At 43.8% G+C, this 22,090-nt stretch overlaps 1 protein-coding gene across 1 annotated transcript; it reads right to left on the reverse strand.

Annotated features, from left to right (window-relative positions):
* Nucleotides 1–1,986: 1,986 nt before the first annotated feature.
* On the reverse strand, nt 1,987–20,628 carry abhd3 (abhydrolase domain containing 3, phospholipase). The gene is made up of 9 exons (XM_006633861.3): nt 20,258–20,628; nt 17,997–18,160; nt 11,910–12,092; nt 10,611–10,656; nt 7,504–7,616; nt 5,970–6,143; nt 3,992–4,040; nt 3,489–3,654; nt 1,987–2,749 (listed from the first exon to the last, which is right to left on the reverse strand). Exons 1-9 carry the CDS (start codon nt 20,417–20,419, stop codon nt 2,571–2,573), a joined length of 1,236 nt encoding a protein of 411 aa, XP_006633924.1. The 5' UTR covers nt 20,420–20,628; the 3' UTR covers nt 1,987–2,570.
* Between the last annotated feature and the right edge of the window lie 1,462 nt (nt 20,629–22,090).

Genomic DNA, 22,090 nt, shown 5'->3' on the forward strand with positions numbered 1-22,090 from the left:
ACCTTTTTTCAGTGTACAGCACAGATGTATTACTGGCGATCTGATATAGGTCCAGTCTTGTCCCATGTTCATTCTTTAAATAATTTATACAGGGATCAAACTAACTGAGTTCAGAGGTGACTACGCGGAAGACAGTGTCTTCTTTTTGTTTTGCTTGTGTTTTGGGCCATTCTTCACATATTATTAATTGGTATTCACTGCATGACTAATTAAGTATTCAGTGTCTTTAATTAATGCCCCAGGAATATTAACCACCCTGTCAGGGTGATTAAATGTCCATTGGGTGATTATATTTATACTGTGCAGTACATCTTCTTGAGTACTGTTCATTGTTTGTTTTTGTATCTTCTGTACTGTGAGCAATTCTGTATACTGTACTGACTGTATTGTATTGTTGTTTTATTGCATCATTTCGTTACACTGTGCTGAGTTGACTGTGCCAGGTCATACATGCGAAAAAGCAATTCATTGCACTTGTGCATATGAAAGATAAACTGAACTGCGCTTTGGCAGTTATAGAATCCTACCTTGTCAACTGGAAACTCAGCTGAAAGAGTCTCTGTGGAGAGTAGCAGTCTTGCGTCAACTGCAATTATTACTATCTGCTGTGACTCAAAGACAGTATTCATACAACATTTTAATCATATTTGAAAATCAATGCTTTTGAACAAACACGATATACAACTTCTTTTCACGCATGTACTGTACTTGAAGTTCATTAAAAATCAGAATTCACAGGATATTAATTTATTATTCCGCCACAAGATGTCTCTACTCCATATATAATCAGGTAACTGAAACCATTACTTAAAATTCAGGGATCAAATTTAGTCACAGTACAGAATGTGACTAGATTAAGCTCACGGACAAAATGTGTACACTCCCATCATTAAGTTCCTGTGAAATGTAAATGCAGCAGATGAAAACGGTAATTCTATTTCATTCTTGATGCCTAGCAATGTAGGTGATATTTTTGAACTGGTATCCTTTTGCTATATAAAGCCATTCTTTGTGATATTAGAATCCTAATTTGGTCTTGAAAATCCCATTCAGAGAACAATAAAAGCAACCTAATGGTCTAAATTCAGTGCTAAGATGAAGCCCCAAATCGTGTGCTGGCCAAACTGACCACAAACTAGGGGTGTCCAACTTCAATCCTGGAAGGCTTCGAATTTTCAGGTTTCATAGTTGTTTTGAAATCTGAAAGCTGGGTAAAGATGATAAAACGACTCATTTGGACCAATATGTAGTCCAATATGTAGACCCAAGCTAGCATGCAAAGCTGCGGAGAGTGTGCCCCCTTTTTCGCACTCCGTGTTCAGTGTCCTGACCTAAAATGACAGCTGCTCCAGGAGAAACAGTGGCACCAGACAGTTTGTGCTTTTATCAACAGTTGAAAGAAAGGGGGAATTTGTTAGCCATTACGCTTCAAAAGATTTTGTGGATTAAGCTGTGCTTGGTTTCATAATACCAAGAAAGCAGGAGATACCTGAAAATGCGAAAAATGTCACGTTTGTCACACAAATTGGTACGTGACACGCAAACATTTTACGTCGCCGTCAAACACCATTTGACAATCTAATAACATCTGAATATTCAGCAAAGATTCAGAGACACTTGTCGACACTTTTCTGCCCTAAAACAAGATTCCAGGCCATCATGGGACAAGAAATCTACATAAGACAAGTGTAAAACTTGGCAAAATGAATCAATGAATGAGAGCTTATTGCTGAGCTTATTTTATTTAAGTGTATGCAGTTACAATGTATCTGAGTATATATTCATATTTTTAAATTAAAATCATATTGCTGCATGAGAACTACATACTATGAGATACAGTAAATTGATAAATATAAGTAGATTCAGCAGTATAAAAGAAGCCAAACATTGTGCTACTTCTTGCAATACAATACTTGCTATTTGTCATGTTCAGGACAGTTACACAAACTTCACAAAGCAAATTATGCAAATTAAACCAAAACAGACATGTCTCCAAGTGCATTTATTTGAGAAATTATCTAAACTGAAGAAGTGCAATTTCACATTCCTTGTCATTTTTAAATCAAGATACACTTCTGTCATACAGCTTGAATATATCTGAACTATTTGGTATGTGCAGTGCTATAATGTGTGGAAAAATACATGCGTAACACTACAGTTCAATAGGAAACCAAACACCTGTTGTGATCTTTTTCTGTGACATTAAAAATATTATCTGTAAAAAAAATAAAATATTTAAAGAAATTGTGTGCGCAATTAAACAAAATCCCTGAGGACTAATACCTACCGTTAAGTAAATCATTTGTTTAAAATAAGAGGTAATTAGTAAAGTAACATACAATGTAAGGATGGTATTAAACTTATGAGTTGCACTTCCAAAAGCAAGTTTCACACTGCAGTAATTGTGTAGACAAAACTGAGATGGTGCTAAACATGTTGATAACTTATCTGCCATCTTTGTTTTAACTGAATGAACTTCGATTTTGTGTGCTGAAAGTGATGTGCCCTTAAGAGATTACTGTTCCATGTTTTTGGGTGGTGAAACTGGACAAAGTGCTGGACTCGAGGTGTCAGAGGTTCTGAAGTGTGCTTCCTTGCTCAAAGATGGCCTTAATGAACTGCCTGAAGACACGGTCCATGTAGGTGCTGTGTCGGGGCCACAGGCCCTCCAGGAACCCAATGTGGCCCCCATGAGCAGTGACGAGCATGGCCAGGTTGGGGTTCTGCCTCACAGCTTCCACTGGAATAGCTACAAAAAACAAGAGTGCAGTCAGCACTGTGAATAGGTGTGTTGGGCCATAAGCCTTTCAAAGGGTTTACAGCACAGCGTACTGTGAACTGCATGCAGTCTTGGGAGTATTTGGTGGGTTCAATTCCACTCACACAACACGAATTCCATTTTCTTTCATAAGAGGCTACATTTGTGCAACAAGACCAATAATATATATATATATTTAGGAGCTTCAATGCCATTATTGATAGTGAAAACCTGTGTTCCTCACACATTGATCTTGTAACAGGGCCAGAAATAAACAAAATATAGATTAAACCAGTACTCTGCATAAAAACAGAACTGTTTGATTAATAATTTATAATGTTGCTGTGAGGGGAAAACACATTCACAGAAAAACTCGCAAAGCTGTTGACATGTTTTGTAATACTTTTCTGGTCAATGTTAACCAGGGGTAATGTTATACTGGGTGCACAAATGTCAATAAATCATCTAACAGGAGTAGACCAATTGGTAGTCCACACATCCAGGATTCCTTGAATGATGTGATTCTGTATCCAAAGCTGAACAATTACAGAAATACCACGAACGGTACATGACTATATGTCATATACCCTTACAGTGCTTTTTAACAGCAAGCAGCTCCTGGGAGTCAACACGAAGGAGCTCTTTCTACTGCACGGGGGAGAAAGGCAGAAACAGACTTCTGCTTTGCAGGTGTGAAGTCAGCGGGAGTGCGAAAGGCCCCTGTATTTACCGCCGCCCGGGGAGAAGACGTCGTCGGCAGCGTTCAGACACAGCGTGGGGACCTGCACGGACTTGAGCTTGTGGCAGGGGCTGGCGTCCCGATAGTAGTCATCGTTGGACGGGTATCCGAACATGATCGAAGTGAAGCGCTCGTCAAACTCCCGGATGGTGTTCGCCTGCAACATCCACAACCTCGGCAAGTCACCCGAACAGTCTCCAGCACAGGCTCTCTCTTCCATTTGTCATTTTCACTTCTCCCGGCTGCTGTCTCAGCTGTATCTACAGGCATGGTACGGGTATTATCCTAACCATTTGCAGGTTTGGCTTTTTTCTGTACTCGGTCCTTGATTTCACAAATCCCTTACCGCAGTGGTTCTTAAACCATAAAAAAATGTGCCTTTGTCATCGGGTAGTCTGGAACCAGCAATCATAGCTAAATCTATTTCATGTTTCAAAACCAGCAGACATCAGTTTTCTAAAACGTGCACACCTCGCACACAAAACTGCACCCACCTTCATTATAGAGTCAATATCGAAAAGCTTCTCCAAAATTTGCCTGTGTCTGTAGGAAAAAAAACAACCAGTTATCTTAAGATTAAAAGGTTCTTGTCTCAACCACAATGTACACCCCACACACCATTTACCATTTACCATTTACAGGTGTCTGTTGTCCCAGTCCCCCTACAGATATGGGCTCTTAAGCTGAACTAAAAAACAGAATTCATGCCTTACGGTTATTATCCAACTAATCTTGTTGTATTTATTGTTTACCTGTGTAAAGGTAGATCAAATTTATATAAAACATTGCAGGATATTATCAGTTTGCATGATCACGGTATTGGCACTCACTATATTAAAATAATATAAATATGGAATATAATAGTATACGATTATCAGTTTAATTAGGAAATGAACTGGGAGTGTGGGTTTGACGGTTGCGTTTTAAATGGGTGGTAGGGTGGGCTAACACTATAAAAACAAGAGAAGCATGACCTGGAGAGTTTGAGAAAAAACTCTCCCAAAGCAAAAAAAAAGGCTGCATGTGTTTCATCTGCACATTTCTTTAATTTCCTGCGTACGGTATGAAAGACGCTCCTCACAGTACAGTACACTGTCTCGTCGCCCTGCTCTCGCACCTGTAAACCATGACAGAACACCAGCGTGCTGCAGTGAAGAACTGCTGGCTCAGGCGCTTGTGAGCTTGAGAGACGCCAGGCTCTGTTCTCCCGGCCTGCCTCACAAAGGCACATGGAAACAGAGTCTAGTATGTTTGACCTACTAGATTATGCAGATTAGCGTGAGGTGTGAAGCAAAGTGATCAAGTGCGGAATCCAATCCTGATGCCTTTGACAGTGTCTCAGTATAACTAGCTGGGCCTGATAATGGCCATTATCTTCATGAGTAACTTTCATCCCGGAGGATAAAAAGGCAAACAATATTTGCCATTTACTTGTTTTTTATTTTATACTCTTCAATCCAGAAGCACCAACTATTAAGGAACTTGGCTTTTGATCTGCAACCCCTGCAGCAGCTCTGGAGGGATGAGAATCACAATAAGAAGCGACCCAGCCTCATCTGCAGGGGGGTGTAGCTGCATGGATCCCATGTTTGTCTGCCACAACCCCATGTGCCTCTTGCCGATGGACTTGCTCAGACTGAACCCAGCTGTATAGGAACTCAACAGGTCCTTTTTTAAAGCAAACAACAACTTTTAAAAGGTTAAAAATTAATTGCAAGGTACTGCCTTATGTTAAAGACAAACATGATCATCCGTTGAGAATTAGACACCCTGGTTTAAATTACATTCACCTACTTTCTTCAGGTCAAGACTCATTCAAACTGTTAACCTCACACAGGCCATTTTTTTTTTTTTTTTTTTAAGTGGGCTGACATATAAGGTAGGGCCCATAGCAGCTGTTTCAGAAGCTTTTTGGGAGTGATCGTTTTGGGACTGTGCAGGACAAGCCAGCAGCCATGTCACCCTGCAGCTCACAACTGGAAGCCCACTGAAGCCCAGCACGTGTGAGCCTGGTCAGTATCTGGATGGGAGACCTCCTGGGAAAAACTAAGGCTGCTGCTGGAAGAGGTGGTAGCGGGGCCAGTAGGGGGCGCTCACCGTGAGGTCCATGTGGGTCCTAATGCCCCAGTATAGTGACGGGGACACTATACTATAAACAGGCGCCGTCTTTCGGATGAGATGTAAAACCGAGGTCCTGACTCTCTGTGGTCATTTAAAACCCCAGGGCGTTTCTTGAAAAGAGTAGGGATGTTACCCCGGTGTCCTGGCCAAATTTCCCATTGGCCCTTACCAATCATGGCCTCCTAATAATCCCCATCTCTGAACTGGCTTCATCACTCTGCTCTCCTCCCCACTGAGAGCTGGTGTGTGGGGAGAGGACTGGTGCATCATCCAGGTGGGGCTGCACACTGGTGGTGGTGGTGGTGGAGGGGATTATAGTCACTTGGGCAGGAAGAGCTCGTTAATACTGACCTCTGGACAGAGGCCTGCAAGCAGCTGGTCAGATAGGAATTGAACAGCAGGCGGTTCAGTGGCTTCTCCAGAGACGCGGTGCACTCAAACACATCCCACCCGGCCGAGAACACAGCCGCGGCTCTCAGGCACGTCTCCCTGCCTTTCTGGCCCAGGTAGTTGGCGAGCATCATCCTGCGGAGGAAGACAAACCGCCGGTTTGTGGGCGTGTAGAATTTCACTGGCTGTTGGCGACAGGTTTTTTAAACTGAAGCATTTCTATTTCTATGACTGGCCCCACAAAACTTACAAAGATTCTACTGGTCAGTTCAGGAGGCTTTACTGTGGAATAATCTCCCCAGACACATACAAAATCTGTTATTCTAAAGCTCAACCTCTAACTAAAATAATTTATATAGCAAACACCTCATCATACCCCTAAGAGAATGTGTCTAAGTCCATCACCAAATATCCAACTAATAAGTATTCACCTGGTGTGTCTATTTACAGTGATTAGAAGTCTTTAAGGGAAATGTGAAGAAATTATCCCATCTACACTAGTAATGGGAGGTGTTTAGAACTTCCTTATGACCTCTACATATTAAGTCTGTGCAAAACCAAGCATGCCCAGCTCAGGTTCAAGAGCTCTGTTATTCTGGTTCAGATTCGATCGATCCCACTGAACCCATCATTGCCTGAATATAGGCAGCTAAACAGCTAGAAAACTCTGGCAGACAGCTCCAACTGAAAGCTTCTGGGCCACAGCAAGTCAACCAAAGTGGAACAAAGAATAGGTGACCAATAATACTGCCTATACTGAGTACCAAAATATAGTGAGCACACTACTTTTTAAACAACAAAAACAAATAAAGAATGCAGATATTTTGATAGGGTTTTCGTAATATTTTTATGAATCATTCATAACTAACTGTGAAACAGCTGGGCTGTTCAATAAAGCCATAAAGCACTAAATCACCTATTCGTTCAGACTAATTCAGAATCCAAATCACACCAGACTTTTTTTCATGCTTCTGACGGAGCATGACACCTGTGAAGAGGAAATATGAATGGGGCATCCAGCAGGTGACTCCACTCGCTATCAGAGAACGTGCTATTCCTAAGGCAGCTGGGACAAACAAAAAACAAATCCTCTTGCGGTTGACCACAGAAGTGCATTCCCAGGGCACCGTGCTGCCAAGACACATGGAACACCATGGTCCGGCCGGAGCAAAGTGCCCTTGACATTGGCAGGAGGGCATGCACTCCAGGGCTGCAGAAACGAGTCTGTGTGTGAAGGGACACAGGAAGGCAATGACTCTGGTAGCAGCTCTGGCACAGCCTACACCAGGCACGGTCACAGGGTACCAGTCCAATCACGCTGCAGAACGATTGGCAGGCGCGCTACATTAAAAAGCTCCTTCTGCTTGTCGTACGTGAAGCGGATATGTACAAAAGCAGCTCTGCAAGGGCTGATATCAATCAGTGGAGTCAGTAGAAACGAGACCAGGAAAAACAATCGGGTGCAACTTAGAGATAGAAACGCTTGCATACACACCCCCCCATGGAGACCCCGGCCGCCACCAGCGGAGCAGCTGAGGTTATACTCTGGATGTGCGCAATAGCGGCCTCCAGGTCTTCGGTGTTGGCAGCACAGTAGGTCCGAGGGGTCTGAAAAATGCAGACGTTTCAGTCACAAGGCCACCAACCTCCCACCCGTCACTGGAGCCCAGCACACAGCCGCCAGCAGGAGGAGCATGGAGCACAGAAGCCCTTCCTGCTGAACCGAGACGCCAACGGGCCAGGCGGGAAACGAAAGCAACGCCTGACCGTACTACCTTACTGTCCTGTTTGCACATGTAGAGTATGCATATAAGGGCTAATCCCCTATTCCAATTCTGGTCAGAGGGAGGCCCTCTTATCAGAGCTTTGCGATGCCACCACTGAACTAACAGAACTCAGATGGGAAGGTCTGCATTTCTGATCTGTGTTAAATGGGCCTTTTACTTTCCAAGAGTTACAAGCGACTCTGAATTAATTGGCCTATCACAGTTCCAACCCCAGCTGGATCTGAGGGTGCAGGCAGACAGACCGGGTGTTGTAAGGCTTTCTCCAGTCAAGAACAACAACATCAGCAGTAATGAGTGACTGTCATGCCACACAAATAAAAGGACAATGCTGTACTTCAGTAACAGAGCTGGTGGAGGAGTATAAAAATGTAAGGGCATCCACACACTCAAAGTTAACCCAATATAAGAAAAAATAACATTTCAAAGGGAAGCACTGGATGACTGAAATTGAATTCATACTTTCATTAATGTCTTGAAGTACGAAAAAAAAACAAGTCCTACATTTATTGAAAACGTTTTGCTGCCATTGTTTGACATTTTCCAATCACCACCTAAGTATTCCCTGTCCTGATGAAGGTGGGTGGTTGGAGAAAAAGCAGGAGGAAGAGGAATGGCAGCAGACCAGCGTTTTAAAACAAAAAGACAAAGAATTTCATTGTTAATAAGGACTAAAGGCCCCACAGCAAGCAATGAGGTCCCCTAATAACTGGCTAATGAACTATTGATTTATGCTTACCAAGTACAGAAGGGTTTTGTATTTAAGGATACATGTTGTTAATTTGGTTAAATACAAATGAAAAAATAAGGAGCTTCTAGTGGACTTGTACATTGCTCACAGGCTGTCCATCCCAAGACACAAACATAACACTTCCTTCGACAGCGAACTTGAGCTGACACTATAAAGGACCACAGTGTCAAACGAGGAAGTGTAATTAGTCTGGGTTATGTATCATTAGAATCAGTGTGCATCCTGTGAGAGTGAAAATGTTTGAAATGAATTTTTAACTGCAGTGTTAATGATTTTAAGTAGAGCATGCAGGCACCATCCACAGTTCCTCATGGTGTTTCAATGTCTATTAATAGAGTCTGCCAAGGCCCAAGGCCACTCAGGGCCTCTTAAGAGTGGGACATAGATGGCATTGCCTGTATACGACAGGGGGAGAGGGAAAACACGCCTCCTCCCACAGGTGCTCAGGCGAATCCTGAATAAGGAGTCAAAGAAAAACCCATGACCTACGAGTTCTGGATTTGTGACTTTTCTTCGTGAAGCAACGCTGGAACACAAGTGTATAACAACAATATACGATTTTTTGTGACGTGCAGTAGATGAGTAATCAAAACTCAACTTTCACAGGAGGTTGACGGACCGCTCAGAAAGGAAGAGGATTTTATCCAATGTTAATTTTTATTTTTCTCAGGACTTCTGAAATATACAAGGTGAATCAATGTTTAAATCCAAAGAAAGGAACACTTTCACAGCTACAATGCATCTTCTCAAACAGCAGGGAGCAAACAAATCAGCATTTTTCCGCAGCAATAAAATGCACTTACAGGGAAGCTATCCACAGGACAAAAAAAAAGACAAAACGGAACCTGACAAAAGATCTTTTCACTTACTGAATCAGTAAGACTTCTGTTTGGCATTACACTGCTCGGCAGACCCAAACCCATGATGGTGCAGACAATGGAGAGACAAAATCTACACCCGTGGCTCAGGCTCACACTGAACCTTTGGGCGGGTGAAGGAGACACATCGGCCCTCCTTCACTGGGACTGCCGTAGCTTGTCAATGGTGACAATTTCACCACAACACCGATGCAAGACAAAACTCAAGAACCAATTTGCAATGTTTTTAAGCACAACTCAATACAGGACCAAAAAGCAGGTCTTCTGCATATATTTGTACATTTCTTGGTATTTTAGTGATTTGATAGTGAGAGTAAGAAGTTTTATACTTTACTTTGGCAACGGATAAGAGGTATGGTACCATTCTGTGAACTGCACAGTCATTTACTCCATGAAGCCACAGTGGCGTTCTTATTACCTCCCTATTGCACCACAATAAAACACCTTTAAAGGAATTTTTTAATGAGCAAAATCGGTCCTTTGGAATTCACAAATCCATGGAAGGTTTACTGGAGGATCTGAGGATGTACCATTCATGACATGAAGATTGTGCCACAATCAAGCCACATGTGACTGATGTCGGGACATAAATCACAAACTCTGCTCTACACAATTTCAGACAGCCTTTAGAGAATCAGCGATTGGGACCACCTGCCTACACTAGCCTTTCACCTTTCAAGGTAGCACAGAGGACAGAGCTTTTCTTTTTCTTTTTGCAATAACCTCATCTTGCCATAGTGCTGAAGCAAAAGTGCATCAGAGGATCTGCACAGGAGGGGATTTCCTGTAGTGGCTAGCAGCAGGAGGAGGGGACTTTACAGAGCAGCTGCATTTGTTTCTGGAATCAAATTTAGAACCCATATGCAAAGCTGTCGTCTACTTAGGAGAGGTCACTGTCCATCCAGCCTTTTTGAGTAGTTAAATTCTTCTTTTCATCTTCAATTCAACCCACGAAAGAACAATTCACCCACATTCAAAATCTTCACTCTTTCAAAAGTTCACCACCACGTACAGCACAATAGGGAACATTCAAATATTCCATTAGGGCAGGCAAAAGGAATTTTCCTGTTGCTTCAAGTGTTTTTGAACAGAAGCATTTATTCAAAATGTGGCTTTCATCAGCAAAAAACACCTATATTACCAGCAATCAAATAATTATTTTAAACTTAACAGGTACAGAGTTTCTTACCAAAAGTCTCTCATTGGACACCCCTCTGTTATTGAATACGACACACCTGAAAGTAAAAACAGACACATCGTTTTCATTCTTGTAATGAAACCCGAGTCCTGCAGAAACATGCAAGCCAGGTGTGTGCCTTCATCGCACTCCCTCCCTTTCTCTTAAACCTGCTGCAGAAGCACAAAGGGAGACAGTGAAAAATCCTCTGCTTCACATTGCTGACAGCGTCTTCTATCCACAAGAGGCATCGCAAGCAACTCCCTCCTCCTCTGTCCCCCTGTGGAACTGAATGACCTCAAAGTACCCCTTTCCCTGCACATTCAGTTAGCATCAGTGCTCTACTTTTCTCCAAAAAGTCTTACACTAGCATGTGGGCATCAGCTGTGAGGCAGCTAAGCATGTAGACTAAGCCTTAAAACTGCTAGGTGTAAGCTATAATTCACTAATCTACAAAGACTCAAGCAAATGTAATAAGGTGCTGAGTTGCCCTTAACGTCTTACGCAATCAGTTTGAAAGAATGAGTTCAACTGTTCTAATAAATTGCACTCCTGGAAAGTCTTTAATACAGTTCTGCAGAGTCAGCAGCTCCTCGTGTTCCAACAATGCGCACATGATCTTCCAGACTCAGAGAGCAGAGACAAAGCAGCACGAGCCCCCATTCAGGGTGCTTTAATCCTGAAGCAGTCCCAGAAAACACTGAGCCTCTTATGCCAAGCATTTCTCAAGCCGCTGCTAAAGCTCTGGACTCATGCCTGGTGGGTTGTGGGTTCGAGTCCCTGCCGCACAGTGCTGTTGGACCTTGAGTGAGGTACTTCACCCCAGTTGCTCCAGCCCACCTAATTGTACAACTTCCTGGGGGTATTTTGGCTTGAACACGTAAATTAACTGCTTACATTCCTTTTTTCAAGTGAGGGACAAAATCGCTTCTTTCTGAAACGTACTCAGGTTTATTCTGCGTTATTTTATTTGAAGTCTCCAAGTGATTAACAGCAAGCACATCTAGAGGCAGGTTCCAGTGAACTACTTCTTTAACAAATATCCAGTAAAGTTCACAAGTCATGTGATGTATTGTATTCATTAGTTCCTCCACATTAACACCTGTACTTTGTCAAAGGTCTATTTGTCATATTCAATTTTTTTTTGTAAGCTGACAGCCTCAGCAGACAACAGGAGAAACGCTGTCCAGTATCAAGGCGGGACAATAAAATAAAATCCCTGGCTGTGTGGGCCGCTGCCTCTCGAAGGAGGGCTCGTCTTCCCCCGGAGCAGGCTCGGTCCTCCGGTCCATGCGGCCCGGCAGCACGTACCTGTAGCCCAGCTCCCGGCTCTGCTGGACCATGTGGAGGATGTAGGACTCCCGGCTGGTTCCCGTGAGGCCCGGCAGCAGGAGCACCGTGGGCCTCGTGGCTGCGTCAGGGTGGCGCTCGCTGTCGTCGTTGTCAAACCAGTCCAGGGAAATCTGCCCGCCGTCTGCCATCTTGAGGAGCTCACTGGAACATCCAGGGCAGGAAGAAAAAGCACAAACTTTGCAAGACTGACAAAAAGGTTTAGATGCCTCTACGTTTAGAAGAGACTTTTGTCCTCGCTGTTATGCTATAATCAGCCCTTGCTCATACACTCTGCATTTTTCTCCTCCATATCCATTTTTTATATAGAACATAACAGCATTTCACCAGATCCATTTTAAAAGCTTGATACTTCACACGACTTGACTTAAATTAACCAGCTCTTAAAATACAGACTTGCGTCATGCGTTTTCACACTGCATCTGTATTTACTTTATTTGTGTACGTTTTGAATAATGCTTTTTGTTCCACTTCAGAATAAAACTGACCGTGTTCAATTACAGCCATTTAAGTTAAATGAGAAAACTGGTTCTGTTGCCACATGTGGAAAAATACTAACAAATGCTCTGAAGTCTTACACAACTGTCCAGATACATCCTAACCAAGAGTGTGGTGTGGTATGGCGGAGCCACAGTACAGCACAGAAATACAGGATTGTGAGGTCCGCTCAGAAAATCACTGGGACCGAGCTACCCTCCATCGACCGGATATATCTCGACCGCTGCCTCAACCGGGCTCAGGCTATTCTTCAGGACCCAATTCACCCTGGCCTTGATCTGTTTTCACCCCTGGGTTCTGGCAGGAGGTATCGCAGTATCGGAACACTGACCCATAGATTCAAAAACAGTTTCTTCCCCCAAGCAGTCCACATCTTAAACAGCTCAAATTAGCACCTGCACTTTAAGGTACTGTACTGTTTGCACTATGTCCTGTCCTGGCTGTATTGTCCATGTCTGTTTATCACTTGTGCCTATTTTTTTCCTCTTATGTTCCTGGGTACAGCTGAACAAGTAAGCATTCCAATACACTTGTTGTATATGGCAAATAAAGAAATCTTGAATCTTGAATCATACCGGGCACACTTCTGATGTAGGGAATGCTATTAAACGTGCATCTTTATCTCAAGCTACAGTAACACTGTAAGCGGAATGCTCAAATGAGTGACAGATTATGCAAGGTCTCAAACTCATCTGAAGGTACTTGCACAAATCTGCACATCCAAAAAGACCCCAAATACATTGGTTTTGTATGCAGTTGATTCACAATTGTGTAAAGACTAAAGACCTTACTGTACTTCTGAAACAGAGAACATCCACAACAGGGCTTGTGCAAAGAGCCTCTCTGCAGGGGCTCCCCAGTCCCAGCAAGAGATCAATAAACTGCAATACCATCTGACTGGTATTCCTTGATTAGCAGCGTAGTGCTATTAATCAAATGGAATGACTGGATGCTGGGAGTAGCAGATCTGCTAGGATACCAGACTACAGCACGCAATGACAGGACCAGAATTAGCAAGGCACAGTACTTCAGGAAAGGAAACATTGAATTCTAAGATATCCTAGCATTTATCTCAGAGAACAGACACAATTATAAGACATCTCCGAGTTGCCATCATCATATACTCTGCTTCAGACATCAATACATGCTTAAGAACTGTTTGTTCTTAAGGACAGCAGAGTTGGTGTCCTAATTGATAACCACTTACTCAGACAATCAAGCCACATGTGACACACCTTTCGATTTCTTAAAGAAAGCACTGAGGTGGGGATAAACATCACAAACTCTGCTCTACACAATTTCAGACAGCTGAAGCCTTTATAGAATCAGCGATTGGGACCACCTGCCTACACTAGCCTTTCACAAGGAATCCATGAGCATTAGCTTCCCTCTGCTGCAATATAAACTGTCAGAATTATGTTTAAGTGTTCTACAAGGACAAATGTCACATCCTAGATAAGAACTCTGTTTTGAAAAAAAATAATTTTGCCTCTTTCTTGCTTAATACACAGTTTGCAGATTCTCTGATAATTCACATTGACATACTTAGATGCCTGTAGGTGTTTCACACTGTCAGTCCAATTCCTCTGGTGCAGGAGAACCTTAACATCTCAGCATTGAATGAGACTTATAACCATTTATATACACTTTATCTTTCACAAACCAATTAAACAGATATTGGATCCTGATTAAATTTTTGTGGAGTTCTTGTGATCGATCTGTGACTTGAGGGAGCTTAAGTGCAGCATCAGCACTAAAGAGGGAGAGCTGATCGGGCACAGGTGAGGGGGTGGTTTATCCTGTTGGCCAAAGGAAAAAAGGCAGAAAGGAAGCAAGATGCCATGCTTACAAGGAGAACAACACTCTCATGGCATCGCTATGTTGGGGTCTGGACTAAATCAGCTCAGGTGGACCTCCTAGCAGTAGAGCCATTACTAAAGGGGATTTAAGGTTTTGTGACAGACTACAGTGGGTGTTTTGTGTAAAGTGTACATTTTCAGAACGGTACACTTTTAGGGTAAAACCAACCTTCCCGTCCTCAGTCTTGGAAAGATGGTCTGGGTCGTAGTGCATACTGGCTACAGAGCTCCACTTGCAGTGACCACTAGTAGCTTGACCGCACTATGTGCATCGGGTCCTTTGACCACACCTGCCGCCCTCTTCCTGCCTGGGTGACTGTCTCTCCTGCAGGATGAGTTATGCAGTAGACGCCCGGCTGTTCAGACGTGAGCCCCACCGAACAGCTGTGAGTGGGACCGGGACAAGGTGGGGCACCTAGGGCTCGGACAGCAGCGAGCAAATGTGTGTGCAGTGTGTGAGAGAGAGCAAGGGGACAACCCCCCCCCAGAGAACACCTGTCGACAGAACCTGGTGCAATACAAGTTGCACAGATGTGTCAGATAATACTATCCTGCATTACTTGAAGTAGAACCCCTACAGATCAACCGGTTGATGACAACTGCGAACCAGCATAACAGATTTACTTCCATCAAATCTATAAAACTGTCAGTGCACCTGCTATAAAAGATTGTCATCTATGGTACATGATAACTCTAAGAACTGCTTGCACAAGTGACATCTTTAGATGTTTCCTGCGATACTCTGTACACTAATGACGCCCAATCTGCCTGAACTCTCACCCAGTTATACTGCCAGCCAAGTCCACGAAGACGTGGAGGCAAACCTGACGCTAAAACACCCGTTGCACACATTACACTCAGGAAAGGTCAGGCAGCGCAACATCATGCCATAATACAAAGTCTAATAACTTCCACTGCTCATAAACAAAGCTGGCAATGGAGGTAGAGCACATGACCCCAGTGACATCTGCCACGCTGTCTGCTTGAAATATTGACTGAGGACAGCTGCCAGATTCCAGCCATAAAACGAATTAAACATCACTGCCTGAAATGTAATATACTGTAACTGGAATCCCCAAACTACAGCTACTACTGTAGTTTCAATTGCATTTATCAAACCTATTTTCTTAACAGCAAAAGTCTCCACCCCTGTTCCTGGAGAGCCCCAGTCCAGCAGGTCATAGACATAAAGACTGATTTCTAAAGCTCTCAATTTGTGCTCAAATAAGGTGACTGAAGTCATTCAGAGACCGTTTGACACAAAAATCTAAGAGATAGTATGTTGAGATGTTCATATTCTACACAATGAGGGAGAGGTAAAAAATGACAAAAAAAATCATAGAAATAAGAGGAGTGTTATGTAAAAGATGTACAAGAACTAGTAAGTCCTCATTAATAACAGTGTGCAAGATTAAGAATCTTTGGCCACCACATTACAAAGACTTCTGTGCTGGATCAGCTCACAAAAAGAGCAGCCAGATCTATGCCTGAGCTTACAGAAATGTCCTATACTGGCAAGCTAAAAACTTAATGATTAGGGGCACTGAATCAAATACTTGAAAAATGGAGTGAAGCACAAGACAGAAAGAACATATTATTTAATTAAAGGTTTGTGGGAGTTTGGAGGAAGTTACCCAGCCCTGCTGTTGAAGCTGATATACTAGCTGGATGAGATTCTTGGATCAATTAGATATCAGCAACCAAACATGTTGTGGTGTGACTGGCCTCCTTGTTTGTAACTCTATGCTCTTTAAGTGCATAGAGATATCAGCAACATGTTTGGTTGCTGATATCTAATTGATCCAAGAATCTCATCTGATGACTGATGAAGAATGGCTGGATTGCAACCCTTCAGGAGTAGGGTGGGTGACCTCTTCTTTACTTCATCTTTCATAACCATTTTCCTTTTAGTGAGCCTGACCTGCCAAAAATTAAATTCAAGTTTAATTCACATCTATTGGAAATAGCCCCATTGAAGCATTTGACTAATTCTGGTCCATGTTGTGAAAACGTTATTTTCTAAACTTTTTAAAACCCCTCTTGTTACATTAACTTAAATGTCTGCACCTTCTCACTAAACAGTTTTAAACCCTTGTTTTCACATGCACAACAATGTGGAGTAATCCATTTGACATCTCTTCCATTTCTCTGGATTAACACAAACACAAAATCAGAATATAGAAGTTCAACCTTCAATTAATTCAAATCTCAGGGAAATGTTGTATAACCAGCTTTCCACCAATCTAGAAAAACTGTTTACTGCATCCTTGTGGGGGAATTTCTACTCTAAATCTCATTTTAAAGCAAGTGAAAAAATAACCTCACAAATGCAAGGGCTTTTCCCTCTCCAGTGTAACTCTCAAGAAGGCCAACACCAAAAAGATTATGACCTTTTCAAAGCTGACAGTCTGAGGAACCTTCCATTCATGCTTCCAAACTACCTGTTGAAATATTCCACACTAACATGAAATAGCTACTGTAGATGTACCACTGTTTTATAACCCTTCCAACAATATTCCTGTGTAGTTCTATATGCCTGTATAAACATGATAAAATGAACCTTTTAATTGTCTTAAAGCTTTAAGAGAATGTGGATCAAAGATCTGCTTCCAACATTAAAAGTGAACTTGGTTGTAAAGAATTAAAGGGGAGCTGCAGTCCAATTTCTCAGGCCGGTAATTAAATTCTCAACAACAAAATAAATTGACATTCAATGACATTATATAATAAAAACAAATAATATAATTTACAAATTTCAAATGAAGCACAAAATCTTTGTGAACTTTGTGGAAGGACTAAGTCACCAGGTTGTTACAAACGCACGTTTGAGTTCCCAGGAGTTGTCATGTGATGTGGCCCTTCCTGCTCACTAGTCTCCATACTGACTGATGTAATGAGATATAGGAGAGAATAAGCACAGTTGAGCAGCTGATATTTAATTGCAGAAATGTTCCAATGTAATCTGCATGCACAAACAAGTTTGTATTTGTCAGTGAAACTGTCACAAAATTGAGAGCAATATTTGTGTTGGATTAACGAGTATTGTATTCACAAGCCTGAGTGTTTACAGTATAATAGAGCCACTTCACCTCACTGGAAGTTTTGTTGCCTTGTTCTGAATTGCAGAACATGGCGCTGTGCATACCTGGAAATTGTCTATTTTGTGATGTAAACTGGAGGTTTTACAAGTTATTGTGCAAATGTTACCAAGTATACACTCCCCAATGCTGGTTCTTCCTAACCCCGAAATAGGAGAACAGTCACAGTTCCCCTCTAAAACTATATGAGCAGCACAGAACAGCTGCACAGACTAGAGGCCCATACAGGGTAACCCCCCACCATAAGATTACTTCAGCTGCACTTCATGTCCAGACACTGTCACAGAGCTCTGCAGCGCAGGCTGCTGAATATTGTTCCAGTTGAGCTGGGGTGACCTTACAGCTTCTGGCTGTGTTACAGTGTAACTGAGTCATGCACGTGCCTCTATGACGCGACATTATGTTTAAGCAATAAACCAGTAACCAGTAAGGGGTTACTCCCACTCCACACCTGTGAACACCAGGTGACTCGTGACTGCACGACAGCATCGCTCGATTATGGCCGAGATGACGCTGTTCTCACGGAGCAGTGGGCAAAGCCACTCCGGAGGACGGCTGTGCTGGGGAAGAGGCCGTGAACCTCCATTCCTTACTTCCTATATTCCACCCAGGGCTTCGCCGTGATGAACGGCCGGAGCAGCGTCTGGATCCTGCCTTCCCAGCACCAGAAGGTGGGGTAGTACGTCTCCGAAACCACCGGGCAGTGCTCCTGGAGGAACTGGCAGAAGGTCTCCCCCCCGGAGACAAGCTGAGGCTTCTGGAAGATCAAAATAAAATCGGAACAGCACACGTTTGTCTCCTTTCAAGGTCGCACAACAGCACGTTGGAGGTCTGTCAACCTGTAATCAAGCTCTGTGGCACACAGCACACCCAAACTCCAATTTCTATTAATCGCGCTTGTTGGTCCTCTTCCCCACCCCCAACTACACGTCCCATTTTTTGTATGCAGTCGGTTTTCCTTCACACCTTAAAAAGCATCTGCAGCGATAAGAGGGTGTTATACTTGCTCGGTTTACACATCTTGGTCTTCTTTGTGGTGCACTGAACAGAATAATATCACGTCCATACTTCAAAGTTTCTGAGCTTCATCCCTTCATTTTCTTTCAGCCGAAGGCCGCACAGAAAAATAAGTGGACTCCTACTGGCTCACTGACTTCGAAGGCGTCGGACTTGTCACACGGCAGCACGGTATGCCTCAGCTACTGTACCTCGTTAGAAGAGGGCAGTCCTCTCATTTTTTTTTACAAGAGCTTCATACCGTAAATGGGGAGAAAAAATTACAGTCAAGTATTTAAGGAAGGCCTTTTCCTTCCGCGGGGCCGTGTTCTGTAACGTTGCAAGACACGGATGGAGTTTCTTTCGTCCAAAAATGAACGTTATTTTGACTCAGAAGTATGGGCGAGACGAAGTCCCGACCTTCAGAGCACCCCGATAAAAAACAAACCCTTTCATGGTTTCAGTCCTGGGTTTTATAGCACTTCAACACGTCGCAGAAAGGTATCGGCGCCGCTAGGTCACAGTCAGGTCGCAAACGTTCTGTAGCCTGAAAACTCTTCAGTCAGGTGTAAATATCCGTCAGTCCGGCAACGCAAAAATCAGCTCAGATTGAATCTTCAGATACTTTGACGTTCAGATACTATGCCATTTAAGTGTATAAGTAAGAATAAAGAGACAGAAAGAGCCATCTCCTAGCAGTCTGCAGTCACAAGTAATTATTTAACTCCACTACTTGGAATAGAGCCTCATGCCTATTAAAGATCCGTACTCGGGTTTATTCGCTACTGCATAAAATGTCTGAACAAAGGGGTTGTATATGCACAGGAAGAGCAAAAAAATCGATTAAATGCCTTTTTTTTTTACTGTTTTTGCTCCTGGAGTGCTACTGCAGGCATGCTACCTGTTTTATGTCACAAGTTACAGTAAACGAATATCTACACACTGAAGCAAGAAAACACGGGTAGGAAGAACGATCGAACTAAACGAGCTCATTATTGGTATTATTTGGGGATAAAGGCAACTCCAAGACTGCAGTTCCGCCGTATTCTCTCTGCACAGGGGACACAAGCTGTACAGGAGGGGCTTTGTGGTCAGGTGTGCCGAAATCCAGCAGCACCGCCTCCTCGGGTGACCTGCGACTCGCGTAACGGGCCAGCGCGAAGGGCTATTAGCAATTACAGGAGAGAGGAAATTAAATCTCGCCGGGGGATACAACAGACCGTCTCGGGTTTTCTTCTAAGGGTTACCCGGGCAGCGCCAAGCTTGTGATGTACTGTATAAACAGTGGCGTGGAGCGAAGCAAAAATGGGTTTTGCCCATCAGATAGCTCGCACAAAACTGCTCAGACACAACAGTAAATAGCATTATACGCAAGCAATCCCGCGTAATTTATATTAGTGCCACAATAACGGTCAAATTAATCCAACACCGACCTTTGAAGGGTGAACGCTAGGAGAAACAGCGATGCTAATTTACTGAAACAGGCCATAGGCTATTAAGTTTTTTTTAATCCGTTCTAAGACTTTAGGTATAATTAACTATGAAGTACATGCACGACGCCCGTAGTGTCTTAATCGTAAAAGCGTTTTTGTACATAATTTTAAAACATCCAGGTGCAATATCACTCGTGGATTTTCCCCTTTCACACAATGGAAGTCACAATACTAGCTACCACCGCAGTAGGACAGCCTGAACGACCGAATTATTTCCTGTCACTGTAACAGGACATACCCATCGATACGCGCTACGCTAATACAGAAAATGTGAAAATAGAGAAAACCCGATTCTTCTCTGACCGGTGCGGACTGGGTCCAAATGAAACGAAGCGACAGAACTAGTCTAACCAAGTTTCTCGTACCTTGGCCACCGAGCTCAGGTAGTAGTAGGCGTACGCGGCGCTGAAGCCCAGGACCAGCGACAGCCCCACTCCCGAGCCGAAGAGCCCCACTTTGACCTGGTTCTCCAGATACAGGGAGATGTCCCTGGTCAGCACGTTGAGACTGAACTCCGGGGCGGTCATCGCCTCGCCACCAGGCTGCCGGACACCCACACGCAGTGCAGGGGAGCTGGACGGGACAGAACGGGACGGCTGAGCCAACCTGCAGCCTCAGCCTCAGCACCAGCAGCGCGCCCTCTGTCTCCCTCAGCCGCTGACTCTGACTGAGCCGAGCGACTCCTGCAGTAAGAACATCCCAGGGCAGAGACAGCGCCGGGGGTGTGCGCGTTGTCATCGGACGCCCGACCAAAAAAAAACAGCTGAAGCCGGCAGGCGTCATGGTCATTTACGTCAACTCTCAAATAGCTGATTGATACAGATTAAGGGTCTAGAGGGAGAAAAGAGAGCGAAAGTAGAGAATGGATTGTGCAGAAGTGTCTGCCCAGGAGGATTCTGGACAATGTAGTGCTCCACCATCAGCGCCGTGCAGTGAGCGGGGTTTTCCGCTAGAGGGACAGGAGAGAGAGAGGGAGAGAGAGAGAGAGAAAAGGGACTCGGCTTACTAAGCAATAAGAAGAAGGCTCTTCAACATCACCCCACCAACAAGAATCTGGCTCCAAATATTTGAAAGTGTAATCCAACCCATTGCCCTATACGGCAGTGAAGTGTGGGGTCCCCTCACAGACCAGGAGTACACTCAATGGGACAAACACCCCACAGAAACTCTGCACATGGAGATCTGTAGAAGCATCCTCTGTGTGCAGAGAAAAACACCTAACAACGGGTCCAGGGCCAAATAAGGCCAATACCCATTATTAATAAAAATATAGAAGAGAGTATTAAAGTATTGGCTACACCTAAAAAACAGTGACCAAAATTCCTACCACCACAAAGCCCTGCTGAGCCGAAACAGAGCCCCCTGACCCAGCTGGTCCTGAGGCTCACTGGCCTGAGCCACACCGACACCAGCCAGCCTCAGGACAGCACTGCTAGAGCACCACAACCCAAGCACATCACAGCACAGATCAAACAGCAATATCTCACACACTGGGACACACACACAAACACAACATAAACTCGAATGCTGCAGAACCCTAAACAGACAATACACATTAGCCGAATATTTGACCAAGATGAGAAACAGCAAATAGAAACAGACCCTGACAAAGTACCGGCTCAGTTACCACAGCCTGGCCATAGAAACTGGGCGACACAGGCAGACCTGGCTGCCCAGAGAGGACAGGCTGTGCTCCTACTGCCAGCGGGGAGAAATAGAGACAGAGGTGCACTTCCTACTGCACTGTGACAGATACTCTGGGATTAGAGAAACATTCTTCCCTAAATTCAGGAATCTAATCCCAGAGTTCCCACACCTGCCAGAATCACAACGGGTCCCAATCCTACTGGAAGAGGGAGGAGGGAACTCAGTTGAACTGGCAGCCCAGTATGTGATCTCCTGTCACAGCCCGAGGAACAGTGAGTCTGTCTCCCAGTAATGCTCAATATGTTTACAGTATATTTAAATATTTTATTATATGTCTTTGTTGTAAATGTAGATTGTATGTTATTTTTTGTTTCATGTTAATCTTATGTGCTTTTGCAACACTGATTGTACCCATCGGTCATGCTAATACAGCACGAGAGAGAGAGAGAAGTCAGGTGTCCACAGGCGAGCAAGGAGACAACCAGCAGGACCCAAGGGGGAGAGCAGACCCCCGTCTCTCCATTGGCGAGCCCAATCCAAAGGACACTTGC

The sequence above is a fragment of the Lepisosteus oculatus genome, chromosome 6 (genome assembly GCF_040954835.1).
Source record: "Lepisosteus oculatus isolate fLepOcu1 chromosome 6, fLepOcu1.hap2, whole genome shotgun sequence".
Classification (NCBI taxonomy): Eukaryota; Metazoa; Chordata; class Actinopteri; order Semionotiformes; family Lepisosteidae; genus Lepisosteus; species Lepisosteus oculatus.

Excerpts from the sequence above, each read along its gene's own strand:
- abhd3 (XM_006633861.3), bottom strand. The coding sequence starts at position 20,419 with ATGACCGCCCCGGAGTTCAGTCTCAACGTGCTGACCAGGGACATCTCC. Across the intron at positions 12,093-17,996 it reads CCCTGGGTGGAATATAGGAA|TGAGCTCCTCAAGATGGCAG; the intron begins GTAAGGAATGGA and ends TGGATGTTCCAG. Across the intron at positions 10,657-11,909 it reads AGCCGGGAGCTGGGCTACAG|GTGTGTCGTATTCAATAACA; the intron begins GTACGTGCTGCC and ends TTTTACTTTCAG.